The following is a 16,850-nucleotide window of genomic DNA, read 5'->3' on the forward strand; positions in this document are numbered from 1 at the left end:
TAAAGACAGTTCAGCAAAGGTGCTATATTTTCTAAGGTGATGGAAGGGTTGTGCTAGTTTGAGGTTAACACCCTCAAAGCTACTCTTCCTAATGTCTTTATCAACAGAGCAATGGAATTTTGACAAAGATACCATCACTTTATATAGCTTGTATTCTACTAACTACTCTCTATAAACCAGGTGACAGAAAACGATATTAAGCCACTTATTCTACAGAAACCAGTACTTTATCAAAGTTCCGCATTTTACAAGTCATGTTCAAAAAACACACACGAGTTAGCATTTTGTACACAAACGTTTATTTCTCAATTAAACATTCCCTTTAAACACAAGGAATGAATTCTAAATCTTCATAAACATGAATTAAAAATGAAAGCCCTCCAGTATAGTGTGTGTAATCACTGTGTTCTTGGTCACTACTGGCGTTTACTGCTTAACATCAAAAACAAAGGTTATTTAAAAATCATGCTACTGGATTTCTAGCTCTTCCTGTAAGACCAGGTCTACGCTGATCTGCAATGTTTAAAAGTTTACATCACCAAATCAAAGCAAGTTTAAGGTGTGAAACAGCTGTGCATTAAACACAAAATAAACAATAAAGTTACAAGATATAGTCAAGTTCATAACGAATATAGGTGTTCTTATCATCATTGTAGATTCTTGGGTAATGTGCTATGAGAGCATCCTGTGAACCGATGTAGATGGAGTTGTAAATTTTCCAATACACATCTCTGACTTTCCGGGCTGGGTGAAACAAACCCTAGAATAATTAAAAGGTTATATTATTTCAAGAAATACATAACCTTAACACAACTAACAAACAAACCATAAAGATATGGTTCTAAACATCTCCCTTTGAGAGAGGAAAAAAAAGATGTCAATTTCATAAAACTGAAGTGGGCAAGGACAAAATCTAATCTTCTCTCCCCTTATAACTGTTTTCCCATATGGCACAAATATATCTTCCCTAATGATAATTAGGAACAGTGACTTAATTCAACTACATTACTTTTTCAATGAATACTGTTTAAAAAATCTTTAACCTACCTGTAAACAATACTGTAGCATTCTACATGGTCCAATAGCAACTCTCAGACCCTCCAGGGCCCCCATAACTGCCTGAATTACATGGGGAGATGTCTCGAACACATTGGGCCATACATAGTTCAACAAGTGATTCAGCGAATCTTCGCAACCAAATCCATAAACCCCAAGTGACATGTGTTGCACCACTGCACTCGCAGTCTGTCTGTGTACAAGGTCCCTGTAATGGAGAGGGGAAAAAGCTTTTTATTAAGATGCAGTCTTAGTTTCACAGAAAATACTTGCATGCCTGTTAGAAACTAAATCACAAATTCAGTGCTTGGAATGGATGCAGTCATCCTTATACCTCGTGTATCTGACATAGGATACCTTTAGAATGACTGATGATTATACTTGAGAACTTTTGCTTTGATGATTCAAACCTGCTCACAATGGCTCAAAAATAAGCTATATTTTTCTCTTAGAGTAACAGGAGCAAGAAGGCCCAGCACAATGTGTATTTTTGCAAGCTACTAAAAATAAGAGAGGATACATGACTCAACATACGAACAATTAACAGTAATATCTCATTTTAAACTCTGTAAATTTAAAATCTTCGAAAGTAATTCAATACTGTATACAGTAAATAATTAAAATGAGATTAAATCCCTTCCCTTGTGGTTTTTTAAAAAGATTCATTCAAGAGTTCAATTTGGGGAAAGGAAGAGAAGGACTAATAATTTTTTCAAACCCAGAAAAAAGAACTTTTCTCACCTCCCATGTTTTGACTGACTTTATGACAAATCATTGACTTATTTATTCCATAATTTATTCAACTGAGTACAAGTATCAGATAAAACGTCTATGATAGGTATAAAAACAAGTTCACACGTTTTACCCTCGAAGGCAAGAAGAGAACCTTAAAGGTATTTAAGAGAAAAAAATACTTTTTTCTCTTAAACCTTAAGAGGAAAAAAAAAGCACCTGAACCGACTTAGTTACTAGCATCTTTATTTCTCTTATTTATTATAATAATCTATTAGGCATAGATTATAATGAATCTGCATTCCTCCTTGGTAAATTTCCCAACTAAAGTAATGTTTCTTGGTATTAGGACTGTATCAATCACCTCCAGCAATACTTTATCAGGGGTCACCATCTGAATAATTGGGGGCCTGCAGTGACAATAGTGTGGCTCTGGCAGGCTATGTTCAGTAGTTAAAAGTGTCTCTGCTTCACCTGCCATAACAAAAAGCTAAAAAGATCAGGTCTCTCTGTTACATCAATAAGCTCATACTCATCATTTTCTTTGTAATTTTTAAAACAAAAGTTGATTGGAAATTCCCTGATGGTCCAGTTGTTAGGACTCAGCGCTTCCACTATTGGTGCCAGGGTTCAATCCCTGGTCAGCTAAGTAAGCTCTCACAAGCCTCATGGGGGGGAGGCGGTTAAAATGAAGAGGGGGCACACTTGGGAGAAAAAATTGGGGGAACCATTATAGCATGTATCTTTTTTTCCCTTTGGCTGTGCAGGATCTTTGCTGCTGCACAAGGGCTTTCTCTAGCGGCAGAGAGCAGGGGCTACTCTTAATTGTGGTGACTTCTCTTGTTGCAGGGCACAGGCTCAGTAGTTGCACTGCACGGGCTTAGTTGCCTCACGGCACTGGAATCTTCCCAGACCAGGAAGATTCCCCTGTTTTGGCAGGTGGCTTCTTAACCAGAGGACCACCAGGAAAAGTACTATATCATATACCTTATTTGGAGATAACAGTCACATTAATAGTTTCATAAAATCCAGGCTAGTAGTCCTTTCTTTAACTACATCACAACAAGCAGGCCATCTAATGATTACTTCAATAAGTTCTCTAAAATAAAAGAATTATTTTAACTATTTTCTTGTGCTTAGTTCAAGTCACTTACCTATCCATTAAAGCATCCTCAAGTAGTGGTGTTACAGCATAAATGTAGTCCTTTCCCATTTCACCAATATATTCAAACAAGAAGGAAAGTGACTTTAACACTCCATTTTGAACATTCAGTTCAGGAACTCTGTATTCATTCATTAAGGCAGGTAGTACTGTGAAGGGTGAACATGTTTCAGCGACAATAGCTATGGCCACAGTTGTACAAACTCTGTTCTGCCTTTCCTGAACTTTTAGGTTGTTGAGAAGTGTAGCCAATACATCATGAGGGCTGGAAAAAAATAAATGTGTCAGCAAACTGTTAGTATACAAGTCAAAATTTTTTTCAGAGGGAAGAAAAATGATCAAAGGATGGAACTCAGTAATTTTATGCTATGGCATTATTGTTTCTACTTAACAAATTCATTTTAATTAAAATGTTCACTCTTATGAAAATATTCAAATGGACTCATTTTCAAATATAATTCAGTTTTTAATAAATTTCATTGAATGAAATATCATTTCATTACATGTTTAGTCTGAGAATTCTGAGTGGTCAGAACATGGTCTCCCATGCCATAACATACAAAATCTGTTTCCCTTTTATCTTCCTGCCCACAGACCTTTACCACATTTATTCTCCTTCTTTAAGGATTTATCTTACCACAAATTTAAAGGGATACAGGAACTAAAAGATTATATTAGCACAGGTATTCACTGCAAATTGCTTGACTTTCATCACAAATGAAAACATACTACAGCTACCAAAAAAGGGGTGGAGGAGACTCTAATTATATAATCAACTTTTGTTATGTTTGAGAATATCTTGTTATTATGCCACATGTACATGAAATATCTCATTTTCTACAATGACTGTTCTAGTTTGGTTCTGGTGGAGTGAAAGCAAATAACCACAGATTATCTAACAAAATAGTTATAATTTTTAGTTGTCAGTGGATTAATTCTAGAAAAATATTTTCAAAACACATGAAGTATTAAGTTGAGAATTGAACTATGTTAACTATTTTAGCGATATCCAAAAAGAACTGGCCTTAATATTTTAAATAACCAAAAAGAATCAACAAAACCTGAAATCCTTCTGAAATGTTTCCCTTTCTGCAAACACTGAAATGTTATTAAATGAAATTTTATACCCTTCTATTTTAATTCAATTTAAGATGAAAGAAAACATTTCAAATATTGAAGGTCATTAAAGTCTATTTTAACTGCATTACTCATACTTTACCTTAAAAGAGCTTACAGAAACAGAAGCATCTTTTAACGCTAAATCAGTCTACTACAAAGTTAAAAAAAAAAGACATAAATAATACTCACCCAATGGCCTTTGCAATATAACCAAATGTGTTGACTGTGGCTCTACGAATAGCTTTTTTGTGTGCTTTTAAGAGCTCTAAAAGCTCAAAGCAAATCCTCATCCATTCTCTTGCAGACACATATTCAGCTCCCCTGGTTTAAAAATAAAAGTTTAATTTGTTCATGACAATAAATTTTAAAAGGTAAATTCAAAAATTCAGTTCTCAAGACATGATTACCAACTCATTTTAAGCATTATATAAATTGTTACTGTTCAGAAGAGATGGATTATTTTTAAATAAAAGCAAAATTTAAAAATATACTGCTACTCCCTCATTACCATTCAAACTGAAATTTCACTGAAAATATTAGCCTGACCATATATACTTACATTAGCAAATTTGCCAAGTGAATAAAAATGTAAAAATCAATACTACTTTAAAAATATTTAGGTTATCTGCTTACCTATCAGCAATACGCCCAACAAGATCAATACAATTCTCCTGTACTTTTTCATGCCTATTCTTTAAGATGGGGGTGAGTCTAGGCAGCAGATCTTTAATTGGTGGGGTCATCTTATGCATACCTATTTAACGAAAGTCAACACACTATCAATTAACATGTAAACTGCAAGCTTTGCTCATTTTATCTTTCACTTAACAATGTAATATATGTGACTAGGCATAAATACAAACTTACAGCTGCCTATAGAAAGAAAAAGCCCCAGATTCTGACCAAACGCAGAATTTTTAACTTTTCATTAACAACTTCTCATTATGTATGTATAAAAATGAAAGAAATTAGTGAAGTGATTTAAAGAATGATGGATACTCAACAACAAAAAATTCCATTTAGTTCTGAAATGTATTTGTACACTGACATTTAAATATGGGGACAGCTTATGTTCCGGCCATACACAACAATATAAGCCAGAGGGAGACATGTAAATTAAAGCAAAATTTTCCAGAAAGGGCCCCCTTACCCTTTAACTGCAAAACAAACAGATCTCCAGTCTCCCTGCAATGCAGGGCATACTTGGATGGTATTTACACCTACGAAGAGAGAAAAAAGGAGGCAGCTGGCAGGGGCTCTTGTTCTAACTAGAATTGCTTGCTCTGATTCTCTCTCCATTGCTTTTCCCATGTTTCTCTGACCAACAATATGGTTTATAATTCCTTGCAAACCAGAGCCCCACAAGTGGCCAAATAACTGATTTTTAGCTCCAAATATATAGAGGACAGGGCTGAACTGTGATTTGTATGTAAATGCAATGGTTTAAAGACATCCTATATTGCATAAAAACCCCTTACTAAAACAAGAAAAATAGTGGCTTATTTCAACCTCCTGATAGGTTATTTCTGCCCCTCCAAACTCTGCACAAGTCTGCAATAGTTCTATTCAATTACAATGAAGAATAAAACACAAGACCATATTTATTGCTCCATCAAAAGGCCTTTAAAGAATAAAAGCTTTATTCTCCACACCCAAAAGAATTTGAAATATACTTGTTTTAATTTTGGGTAAAAAGCTGAAAGGGTAGTTTAAAAGTATTGGATTTAAATAATGAGAGATTATTTGATTGATTCACTTTTCTCCCAGGTTATCATTCCTTGAACTTCATGGCAAGCAGGAAAACCTGCCATAACCATTTTACTCAAGTTGAGTAAATATATCATATTTAGTCTTAAAATTTCAGAGTTCTCTCCACCCACCATTGCCCTCCTATATATTCCAGGTGAAACACTGTATTTTTAGGGCCCTCTTAACCCATGACTTCAAAGTTTTTGAGTTGTGACTATTCACTCCTCTCTTGCAGGTCCTAAAACTTGCCCTCTTTTCTCTTTTAAAGTAAAATATAAATAGGTTTTGGGAGGTAAGATTCATGTGACATCCCAACTTAACTGTATTTTTAGTAGTTAAAAAATTATATCAGATATCATCACTCAACTCCTAAATAGGATTCTGTATTTTACTTTCAAAAAATCCAAAGAACTTTTAAAAAGCAAAAAACAAAAAATTCTTCCATAACCAACGAATTCCATACCTATTACATTTACAATGGCCTTCAGTGCTCCAAGAATGCTGCCCAAAACTTCAGGGTACTCTTCACCCAAATACTCATACAAAACAACACCCAAATGCCCCATCAATTTTTCCTGTTTAAAAAGAAAAAAATGATTAAATGTTACTGTTTATCCTATTTCTTTCAGCGAATAAATAAGAATCTGATATAGAAGTTTACCTCTTGACAAGTCTTCATGACAACAGCTGTTCGAGAGATCAAGTCAGCTGCCTGCTGCCTAACTTTTGCTGATTTGTTATTTAAACGCCACAAAACTGTACCACAGATCTGAGGCAAGTAAGGTTTGACTCGTTTGCCAAGAGCATTGACCACTGTACCAAAGCCGTTCAACATTACTGAGTCCTTATTAAAAAAAAAAAAAAAAAAAAAGGCCAAGTTAAATTTAAAAACTATATTCAATGTGAACAAGAATTCAGTTTGTGACAAAACAGTTAAAATATACTAATATTCAGCTTCCAAAAATTTATTCTAAAAATGTGATGTAAAAGAACATTTCTTTGTAGTTAACTGCATAAATATGGGCATTTAAAATTTTTAATTACTCTTTAGTGATATTTCCTTGAAACTACTTTTTACAAATATGAGAGCCAATGACAACTTGCCATAATAATTAGTATCATTACCTCTGTAGTCTGTTCTTGGAAAGCATAAAGAATACCATCAATCAGTTGTTCTTCAAGTTTATGATCAATATCTGCTGCTCCCAAGTTGCCCATGATTTTCTCAATTGTCTCCATAACCATTTTTCTGTACTGTTCAGCTTCATCTTTTAGATCATCCACAATCCTGGATATAATTTCTGCTGCACCTACTTTGTTTGCCAACTCCACAGTAGTATCAACTAACTAAAAAAAAAGGAGGGAAAAATCAATTTACTGCTTTTCCAAGGAAATACAGAGAAATTATGAAAATGGAATATTCTAAAGATACTATTTAGCTAGTCAGTGTGTTGAGAACAGCTGGCTCCTACTATTAAAACTTTAAGATGGGACTTCCCTGGTGGTACAGTGGATAAGAATCTGCCTGCCAATGCAGAGGACATGTCTTTGATCCCTGGCCAGGGAAAATACCACATGCCCAGACCAACTAAGCCTATGCACATAATTATTGAGCCCACGCTTTAGAGTCCATATGCTGCAACTACTGAAACCCAAGAACCCATGAGCCAGAGCTCCACAAGAAGAGAAGCCACTACAATGAGAAACCCATGCACCAGCAACAAAAAGCAGCCCCCGCTCGCTACAACTAGAGAAAGTCCTAAGAGCAGAAACGAAGATCTAGCACAACCAAAAAAAATTTTAATAATAAAACCTTAAGAAAAAGATGGCCAAAAAAATTAAGTGTGAGTCTATGTCAAGGGGATTAAAGATTATATTCATGCTTCATTTAAGCCAGATTAAGTAGTTCACTTACTAGATAAAAATGTCAATTCATAGTTGGCTATTTATTCTAGAATGCAAACTCAAAATGAAAATTGACTTGCTGACTAAAATCCATCCTTTCACAAGCAAGCAAACAATCTATGAGATCCTCAAGGCAAAATATGACTTATATAATATGCAATCAAACTAATGGATTAACTGAAAGAATTTCTAAAAATATATATATTTTTAAAAATAAACACTTACCTGTCGGTAATTTCTTCTATCCAAAGCCATTCTATGTTGCCAAAAGTGTTTAAAAAAGGGAGGAAGGATCTCTGTTTTAATGTAGTTTGCTTCTACACCATCTGTTCCACAACACTGCTTTACCACCTAAAATGTTCAAAAAGATAATAATAGCAGCAAACACAGTCCTGGTCTAAAATGTATTTTTTAATGATATAGAATTCTCTTTCAACAATGAAACACATCCAATTTAGATTAATAAATATGGAACAATTTGGAACAAGTACCTTTAGCACAATTTTCTTCATTTCTTCATCAGGAGACTGGAATTCTCGAATAAGAATTAACATCACTTCTCTAGTATAGTAGTTGGCATATTCTGCATCCATGAGAGGAATAAGATACCCAATAGCCTTTAAGAAAGCGGCAAGACCCTATTATAAAATAAAAAATATATATATACTTAGTAAATTAGATTTAGGTCACTTGAACTTCAATGAGTAGAAATAAAAAACACAACCAAACTGGTGAATTTACCTTTCCTCTGTGTTGGCGGATACCCTTCCATAGAGGCTTTAATACAGAATCGAAAGATTCGATACCATAAGGGGTTGCTGCTTCAGCCAGGGCAGCAATGGCCAAAGCACTAATGGTCCGAACTTTTTGCTGCTCATCCACAAGACCTATAGAAAGCCAAACATAGGTTTCAACTAAGCAACATTGCCTAGTTTTAACTCAGATAGTACTACTGAGATCCCAGCAATACATCTAACTGTTTAGTCAAACTGCAGAATCTGTTCACAATGGACAAAGTTAGGCAAAAGTCAGTATGAACCTATTAGCAGCTAATATTACAAATCATAAACTATATGGTGTTTATGTAGGTCACCTTCCACTTCTCCAAAAATCAGTAGCCTAAATTTCAGGAAACCTGTCTTAAAACAAAGTTATCCTACAACTTACCATGTTCAATGATTTCAACTAAACTTCTGAGATGTGGCAAGATGGCACAGCCCATGAGAATAGCTATCTGCTGTACAATCTTTATACCAGTGTGTCTCGCTTGCCAGGACTTCTTGCTTTTGCACACAGCTTTTAAGAAAGGCAATAACGAAGGAATGCCCAGAGCAGAGGCTACAACAGCAAAAGCTCTAGCTGTTGTGTTACGGACATACTCATCCATGTTATCTATATCAGGTCTCATGGTAGAGATCATAGTAGCCAGTCCAGCAGCCTGAAAGTTCAAGAAAAAAATGATAATAATGAGTTGATAACATTAACCTTCAATCATTTTGTTCTAAAATTGAATAATCCTATCAACAAATATAAAACTTTCTTTTCCAGAAATATAAATACCTTTGCCAAATTAGAAATAATCTCTCTGCCTTCCACTCGAGCGTAGTAATCTTCATCAATCAACAATGGTTCAATGACCACTAGGATCTGAAAAAGAGAAGGAGCTACATTTTCACATCAGTTACTGATGCAATGCTCATGTAACAGAGTACATATAAGGAAATTTTTAATTTCTAAGACTGTGTTAATTAAGGGACAGATTAAGAATTTTAATCACACAACTTTAAACCCAACATAAAAATCAGTATTTGGGAGAAATGGTAATATAAAAATTATTAAATACAATATACACACACACTCCTATCTGCATTTTACAATTCTAAGCCATAATTACCATCAGCAAAAAGATGGTTCTTAGTACTCAATGGCTGATACAGAAACACACATTTTCACATCCTAATATCAATAAAAGCAAATTAAAAATATGAGTACTATGAATCCACTAGGATGGCCAAAAGTTACATCTATTTATACGTGTATTTGTATATGTACCTACGTGCAAAGAAAAAGGTCCGAGGGCATGTAAATGTAACAATGGCTAACTGAGTATTCTTTAAAAGGAGCTGAAGTTTCCCTTTTTTATTGTAAATGTATAGCATCAGTTGTTACTTTTTAAGAATTTTTACATTTCACAAATACATCTATTGATAAGTGGGTAAAAAAAACACGAATTCTTTTTATATCAAAATATATGAAGTCATTAGAAACACAACGGGAGAACAAACCTTGTGTACATATGGTCGAACTAAGTCATCAAGTTTGTATAATATTCTATCAATAACTTTCACAAGTAAATGACGCTCTTGATCCTCAAGTGTAGGTGACATCAGCAGAGGAAGAATCTGATTAAACAAAGGACCAGCTCCAAATTCACGAGCTTTATCAGTAATCTGACGCAATGCAGCCTGGAAGAAAGAGTAAAAGGTAGGTTTCTCGATTATAAGCATTTTGAATGGGAGCAAAATAATTACTCCATAGTTTCCTGTAACTGAATATTTTAGTGTAAACTTCACAAGGATATTTTACATACAGAAGTACGTGTTCATTCCCATCAAAATTACTCTGAAGTTTGAACTCCTGTGATAGAGGCTTAATCAATGTTTTCAGATAATCAAACAGTGTAACAATGCTAGAGAAGGTGTGGAGAGAAGGGAACCTTCCTACACTGTTGGTGGGAATTTAAGCTGGTGAAACCACTGTGAAACAATATGGAGGTTTTTCAGAAAACTAAAAATAGAATTATCATATGATCCAGCATCCCACTCCTGGGCATATATCCAGACAAAACTCTAATTCAAAAAGATACATACACCACCTATGTGCACAGCAGCTCTATCCACATTAGCCAAGCTGTGGAAATCACCTAAATGTTCACTGACAGATAAATGGATGGATATGGCACATGTATACCATAGAATACTACTTATCCATAAAAAAGAACAAAATAATGTCATTTGCAACAACATGGATGCAACTAAAGATTATTATTGAGGTAAGTCAGAAAGAGAAAGACAAATACCATATAATATCACTTAAAGGCGGAATCTGAAATACAACACAAATGAACCTATCAACAAAACAGACACAAAAAACAGACTTGTGGTTTGGCGGCAGGCAGGATGGACTAAGAGTCTGGGATTGGTAGAATGCAAACCATTACATTTAGAATGGATAGAAAACAAGGTCCTAGTGTACAGCACAGGAAACTATACTCAATATCCTGTGATAAACCATAATGGAAAAGAACATTAAAAAAGAATGTATACATGAATATAACTGAGTCACTTTGCTGTACAGCAGAGATTAGCACAGCACTGTAAATCAACTATACCTTCACTAAAAAAAAAATTGAAAAAAATATAAGAAAAAAGGGTAATAGAAAGAGTCACAAGAGTATAAAGTAAAACTCCTAAACTTCTCCTAAAGAACCAACCATTTTCAAACCACATATGATACTAATTTCCCACATAATTCTACAAATTCCCTTATCTTCAGTATGTTTTAAAGGCCCTGAGGATAAAATGGAGAATTTCTAAGATTATAATGAACATGATAATTTAACAAACTGGTACTTACCTTTCTCATAGGAGGTGTTCCATTCTTAATTTTTAAAAGCAACTTCATTATTTTTCTCTCTTTTTGCTCTTCTGGACTAAGAGTTGATTCATCAACATCAACCTAACAGTAAAAAGTAAAAAATTTAAAGGTTAGTGGAGATATAATGACTTGTAACTGCTAAATAAATAGTTAGTATTTGTATGTTATTATCACTTACCAAAAGTTTATCAAAGTACTGAATATCATCAGGTTTTAAAAATGGAAGATTTCCAGATGGTTGGTCATTAACGTTTTTCATAGTTCTATCTTCTGTTTGCATGTGGAAACCTGTCATACCACCCAAAGGTGTTGGAGTTGCTGTCAGCTTTCGAGCTGGAGTTCGAATAGGAACATAACCAGCTGGAGGGGGAAGTACCTAATACAGTTAAAAGACAGTTTAGGACTTTCTTAACTTTATATAATAAATGATAATAAAAATGAATAATATGTGCACCTAAAAAGCTTTTTGCTTAGAGGCAAGAATTAACATCAATTAACATCAATCTCATTTTTCTATTTTAATTGTATGTTTAAAATATATGACAAGCATTACTCTTTCTCATCAAATTTATTTTTTTTTCATCAAATTTAAATTTTAGATTAAGTGTACTAGTGTGGGGAAATCAGAAGATACATGAAGAAGGCTTACAAAATTCTGATCACTTTTAAACATTAGACTATATAAACATATTGGTGAACCAGCATCATATAAATGCAAATAAGCTCACAAAGTACACAGAATGCATAAAAGATTATATTAAAATAATCAAAAATTTAAAATTAATTCATGTAAATCTCTGCACTACAAAAGTAAATCCCTTTTAAGACTGTACAAAAATGAGTAACTGCATAAAAACCAAAAATGTTGAGCAAAGCCCTATAAATACACCATTTGACTAAAATCAAAAAATTCACTCAATATTCACAAAGGAGGATTTTCCCCTTCTACTTAGAAAGAAATCAATGAATGTAATCGAGACAGACACTCGACTAGTCAACAGTAGGCTGGAGAGTGACTATACCCACAGTATTACATGGAGATTTGTGGTGATTTAGTTGCTAAGTCATGTCCGACTCTGTGACCCCATGGACTGTACTGCACCAGGCTTCCTCTGTCCATGGGATTTTCTAGGCAAGAATACTGGAGTGGGTTGCCATTTCCTTCTCCAGGGGACCTTCCTCACCCAAGATTACAAAAAGTTATGAAATAGTTAATTCATGCATACTTAAAAACAAATACTCTAGTACAAACCTAATGAGGGGAGAGGGGAAAATACATAAAACTGTTAAGAAGCAATTGACATTGGCAGAAAAGGCCCAGTAAAGGCCATCAAATTACTTAGGTTCCAGCTCTGATTATAACATCAGCTATATGACCACGTTTAGACCATCAAAAGGTCCTTGAGTCAGAGGCACCTACAAAATTTTATACTTCAAAGTAAACTTCACGTTGCTATGGTAAAGCAAGAACATTCTTTGTGTTCACTGGCAATCCATGCACTAAATACACAGGATCTTGTGAGACATCAAGTAAAATAACCATGATCTAATGTGGAAATGAAACACACTTGGAAATATCTAAAGAATGAAACAGAGTAGTAAATTTGGGCAAGACCAATGCAAACTTTACCAGTTAATATTTTCAAAGAATATTTAAAACAAAAACCAGGCAATTTCCTGGTGGTCCAATGGTTAGGACTCGTTGCTTTCATTGCCGGGGCCAAGGATCAATCCTCTGCCCCAGATTGATTGGGAATTGATATCCTGCAAGCTTCATGGCACACCCCTCCCCACCAAATCCACATTTTAAAAACCAGATTCATGTTGTTATTACCTTATATCCTTCTGGGAACATAGCATCTAATTCTTCATCAGACAATGGGCGATTTCTCTCATCAATTTCTCGCTCCCATCGCCAAGCCTGAAGCTGCTCAGGAGTCATACTCATTATGTGACCTACCAAAAAAGAAAATTTCTGTAATAATCTACATAGCGCAAGATTTTATCATCACATAGGTTCTTGGGATTGGATGTAAGACAGTTAAGATCAATTCTAACATTCATTTTTATATTATAAACTCACACTTCCTTTTATGTCCTGTTATTCTTGCTAAAAATAGGCATTAATAACACACAGAAAACCACAAACAAAGTTCAAAATACTAACAGGGGAAAAAAATTATTTCCAATGATAAAGTTTCTACCTGGAGTAGGGGTGGCCATGTTCATGGCTGGTGTGCCAATTGGTGTCTTTCCAGGGGTCAGAACAGGAGTGCTTCCACCCATCTGACTAGCTGGTGTTTCATCCCAACGTGACTTTCTTTTACTGGCTCCGGGAGTTGGCGTTTCACCAATGGAATCTCCACCTCGATCTGTTCGAGGAGTCTCAGCCCATCCACTTCCATGCCCAGGAGTATCTTTAAAGAAAAAGTGAATAAGCCTAAAATTTTAACCACCGTCAAAAAAATGACTGTTTATTCTCAAACTGATGAAGTTCAAAAACAAGAAAAGGAAACAGGAGCAAAGAATTTTTTAAATCACTCACAATACCACAACCCAGAAATAGCCACTTTGTGCATCTTGAGGCATTTTTCAATTTTCCAGAGTGAGATTACTCTGCACGTGCAATTTTATACTGCTTCTCTTATCCATTACATTACTGTTTTTGCGGGAGGTGGAGATGGGGGTGTGTGGCTTGTGGAATCTCAGGTCCGACTGAACCCAGGCCCCTGCAGTGAAAACACTGAGTCCTAATAATCACTGGACTACAGAGAATTCCCTACACTACGTGCTAAATCACTCTGCCCTATCATTAAACATTCTTTATAAATTCTTAATATAGCAGATATACTATTAAATCTTAACTTTCAAAAACTATTCTCACAGCTTTGGAGAAGTCACACAAACAACGAGATTTAGGCAAATTTACACAGACAAAAAGTAGATGAGACGTTACCAGACGCTGGGATGAGGAAGAATGGCGAGTTATTAATGGGTTCAGCTTTTACTTGCAATGAAAAAGTTCTAGAAATGATAGTGATAATGGCTGCACAACATGTGAATGTACTTAATGCTACTAAATTGTACCCTTAAAATTAATAAAATAGCAAACAATGTTATGTACAATAATGATGATATTACATGACAATAACTGATGTTATTATACTATAATATAGTATAAGTTATGGCCTTTAAACTTTACTTTCTCCTTTCTTCCTGGGAAGCCCTGATGGCTCAGCAGTAAAGAATCCACCTGCAATTCAGGAGATGCAGGTTCCATCCCTGGTTCAGGAAGATCCCCTGCAGACCACAACCCACTCCAGTATTCTTGCCTGGGAAATCCCATGGACAGAGGAGTCTGGCAGGGCTACAGTCCATGGAGTCACAAAAGAGTGGGACACAACTTAACGACTAAGCAACAACAAATGTTTCTCCTAAAATAATCCTTAAACCTCTTTAAGAAGAGAAAAGATTTACATATATAATCTGCTCAGTTCTTAACCTGTCCCGAAAACATCTGGTTATTTATCTGTCTATCCAGAACCAGAAGAATTTCACCCACAGACATACCTCATCAAATCACATTTTACTCAAACACATGCCCAGATTCCACTAGAAGTACCTCTTTCTGTTTTGGGGGTCTCATCCCATCTGTTTTTCCGAGCACTGGAAGTTGCGCCTCCATGGCCTGGTGTTGCGTGGCCTGGTGTATCGCCTCGTCCAGGAGTAGCAGCTCCCGCAGGTGTGTGACTAGGGGTAGGATCCCATATTTTTGAGCCTGGGGTTGCTCCAGGAGTTTCACTTCCCTTTGCACGACCTGGTGTTTCATCCCATCTTAAGGAAGGGGTATGTCCAGGGGTCTTAACAGAGTAAAACATTTTTATTTCAGACATCCACATGAAAGTAACCAGAACACTTAAAAAAAAAATTAAATGTTTTAGTTCATGATTAAGAGAGTAGATTATCCTTCTGCTGAAAAGATACCTGCTTTCTAAGCAAACATGTTTATGACTAAAAACAATTTAAAGATTTAATTTAAAGCACTGAAAAAAGCCCTAGCTTAAAAGAAATGACATATTTTGGGTAATAATCTTGTTATGCCACTAATGGTTCTGTAACTTTGAGAAAACATTAAGGTTTTTCTGTTGAGATCTCAAAAACTTTCAGTTCTAATGATATGCACCTCTCCAATCTGGGACTTAGAAATGTAAGCACAAAGTTTCCCACTAAGAATATTTTTGTATTTTTGTTCAGTTTTATGTGTTTAATTAATTTAAGCATGTTTTGAATCACTTGGGTAATTGTAACTTGATACTGCCACATAATTTCAAATCCTTGAAATGAGGTTAACTTATAATCTTTATATTACTCTCAAGGTTAATGAAAACAAAAAATTAGAAGCTGACAATCAAAAGTTCCATGGTAGTTCAAATAAAGACAAGCAGTGAGCGATATAGGGCATCAGACAGTGTGACAGTAAAATAACCTTCATAATGCAGACAATATCATATCAAAAATGGCAGGTCAATCAGTGGAAACAAAATTTGTATTTAAATAATTCTGTAAGTTTTGTAGTATATTTTTACATATTTCTTTTAAAGTTGGATACTCCACCCAAGAGTTCTATTTAGCTTTATGTTTGCAAATAAGAATCAGTATTTTTTTTTCTTTCAAAAGATTCTATGTATTAATCAGGGTTAAGAAATTCTTAATTAGGTGAATAAAGCATATAAACAGTTGGACCATAAAGAAGGCTGAGCGCCTAAGAATTGATGCTTTCGAATTGTGATGCTGGAGAAGACTCTTGAGAGTCCCTTGGACTGCAAGGAGATTAAACCAGTTAATCCTAAAGGAAATCACCCCTGAATATTCATTAGAAGGACTGATGCTGAAGCTCTAATCCTTTGGTAACCTGATATGAAGGGCTGACTCACTGGAAAAGACCCTGATGCTGGCTGAAAGGAGGAGAAGGGGGCAACAGATGATGAGATGGTTAGATGACATTACCACCTTAATGGACATGAATATGAGCAAACTTCAGGAGACAGCGAAGGACACGGAAGCCTGGCGTGCTGAAGTCCACGGGGTCGGGAAGGGTCAGACTCAACTTAGTGACTGAACAACATTGAACAGTAACGAGGCACATAAACTGCTAAAAAAATCTTTTGGGGAGCTGCTCTTCCTGCTCAATCAGGTAGGAAAACATTCTTCCTACTATCCACTGTAATTCCTACAGACGTGATTAGAATGGAATTGTGTTAAATGAGAAACATGAAAGAAAATATGGTCTGAATCTCTAGTTTTTATAAAACAGACATCAACTCTTGGGTCTTCTTTTCTGTTAAAGAGATACAAGACAAGTTTCTTTTTCTCAGTTTTCAAAATTTACACTGAATGCCAGCCACAGGATTTAACTTAGTAATAATATTTCTCTGCAGAATTAAGTCCTCTCATGCATCAGCAAGCAAAT

At 35.1% G+C, this 16,850-nt stretch overlaps 1 protein-coding gene across 4 annotated transcripts in view; it reads right to left on the reverse strand.

Annotated features, from left to right (window-relative positions):
* Positions 1 to 276: 276 nt before the first annotated feature.
* Positions 277 to 16,850, reverse strand: part of SF3B1 (splicing factor 3b subunit 1) — a 58,101-nt gene continuing 41,527 nt past the window's right edge. For 2 of the 4 annotated variants that reach the window (XM_069577915.1, XM_069577916.1), the window contains 19 exons: positions 15,003 to 15,240; positions 13,585 to 13,797; positions 13,215 to 13,336; positions 11,559 to 11,756; positions 11,360 to 11,461; positions 10,009 to 10,188; positions 9,284 to 9,370; positions 8,891 to 9,161; positions 8,465 to 8,610; positions 8,215 to 8,361; positions 7,949 to 8,074; positions 6,944 to 7,165; positions 6,480 to 6,662; positions 6,282 to 6,393; positions 4,703 to 4,823; positions 4,259 to 4,390; positions 2,943 to 3,215; positions 1,048 to 1,264; positions 277 to 760 (listed from right to left, as the gene is read on the reverse strand). In XM_069577915.1, the coding sequence (XP_069434016.1) occupies positions 602 to 760; positions 1,048 to 1,264; positions 2,943 to 3,215; positions 4,259 to 4,390; positions 4,703 to 4,823; positions 6,282 to 6,393; positions 6,480 to 6,662; positions 6,944 to 7,165; positions 7,949 to 8,074; positions 8,215 to 8,361; positions 8,465 to 8,610; positions 8,891 to 9,161; positions 9,284 to 9,370; positions 10,009 to 10,188; positions 11,360 to 11,461; positions 11,559 to 11,756; positions 13,215 to 13,336; positions 13,585 to 13,797; positions 15,003 to 15,240 (3,249 nt within the window). In that variant the 3' untranslated portion in view covers positions 277 to 601. Of the gene's footprint in view, positions 761 to 1,047; positions 1,265 to 2,942; positions 3,216 to 4,258; positions 4,391 to 4,702; positions 4,824 to 5,219; positions 5,290 to 6,281; positions 6,394 to 6,479; positions 6,663 to 6,943; positions 7,166 to 7,948; positions 8,075 to 8,214; positions 8,362 to 8,464; positions 8,611 to 8,890; positions 9,162 to 9,283; positions 9,371 to 10,008; positions 10,189 to 11,359; positions 11,462 to 11,558; positions 11,757 to 13,214; positions 13,337 to 13,584; positions 13,798 to 15,002; positions 15,241 to 16,850 lie in introns of those variants that run through there. The other 2 variants (XR_011254636.1, XR_011254637.1) reach the window with 2 other exon arrangements.

The sequence above is a fragment of the Ovis canadensis genome, chromosome 2, assembly GCF_042477335.2.
Source record: "Ovis canadensis isolate MfBH-ARS-UI-01 breed Bighorn chromosome 2, ARS-UI_OviCan_v2, whole genome shotgun sequence".
NCBI classification, from domain to species: Eukaryota; Metazoa; Chordata; class Mammalia; order Artiodactyla; family Bovidae; genus Ovis; species Ovis canadensis.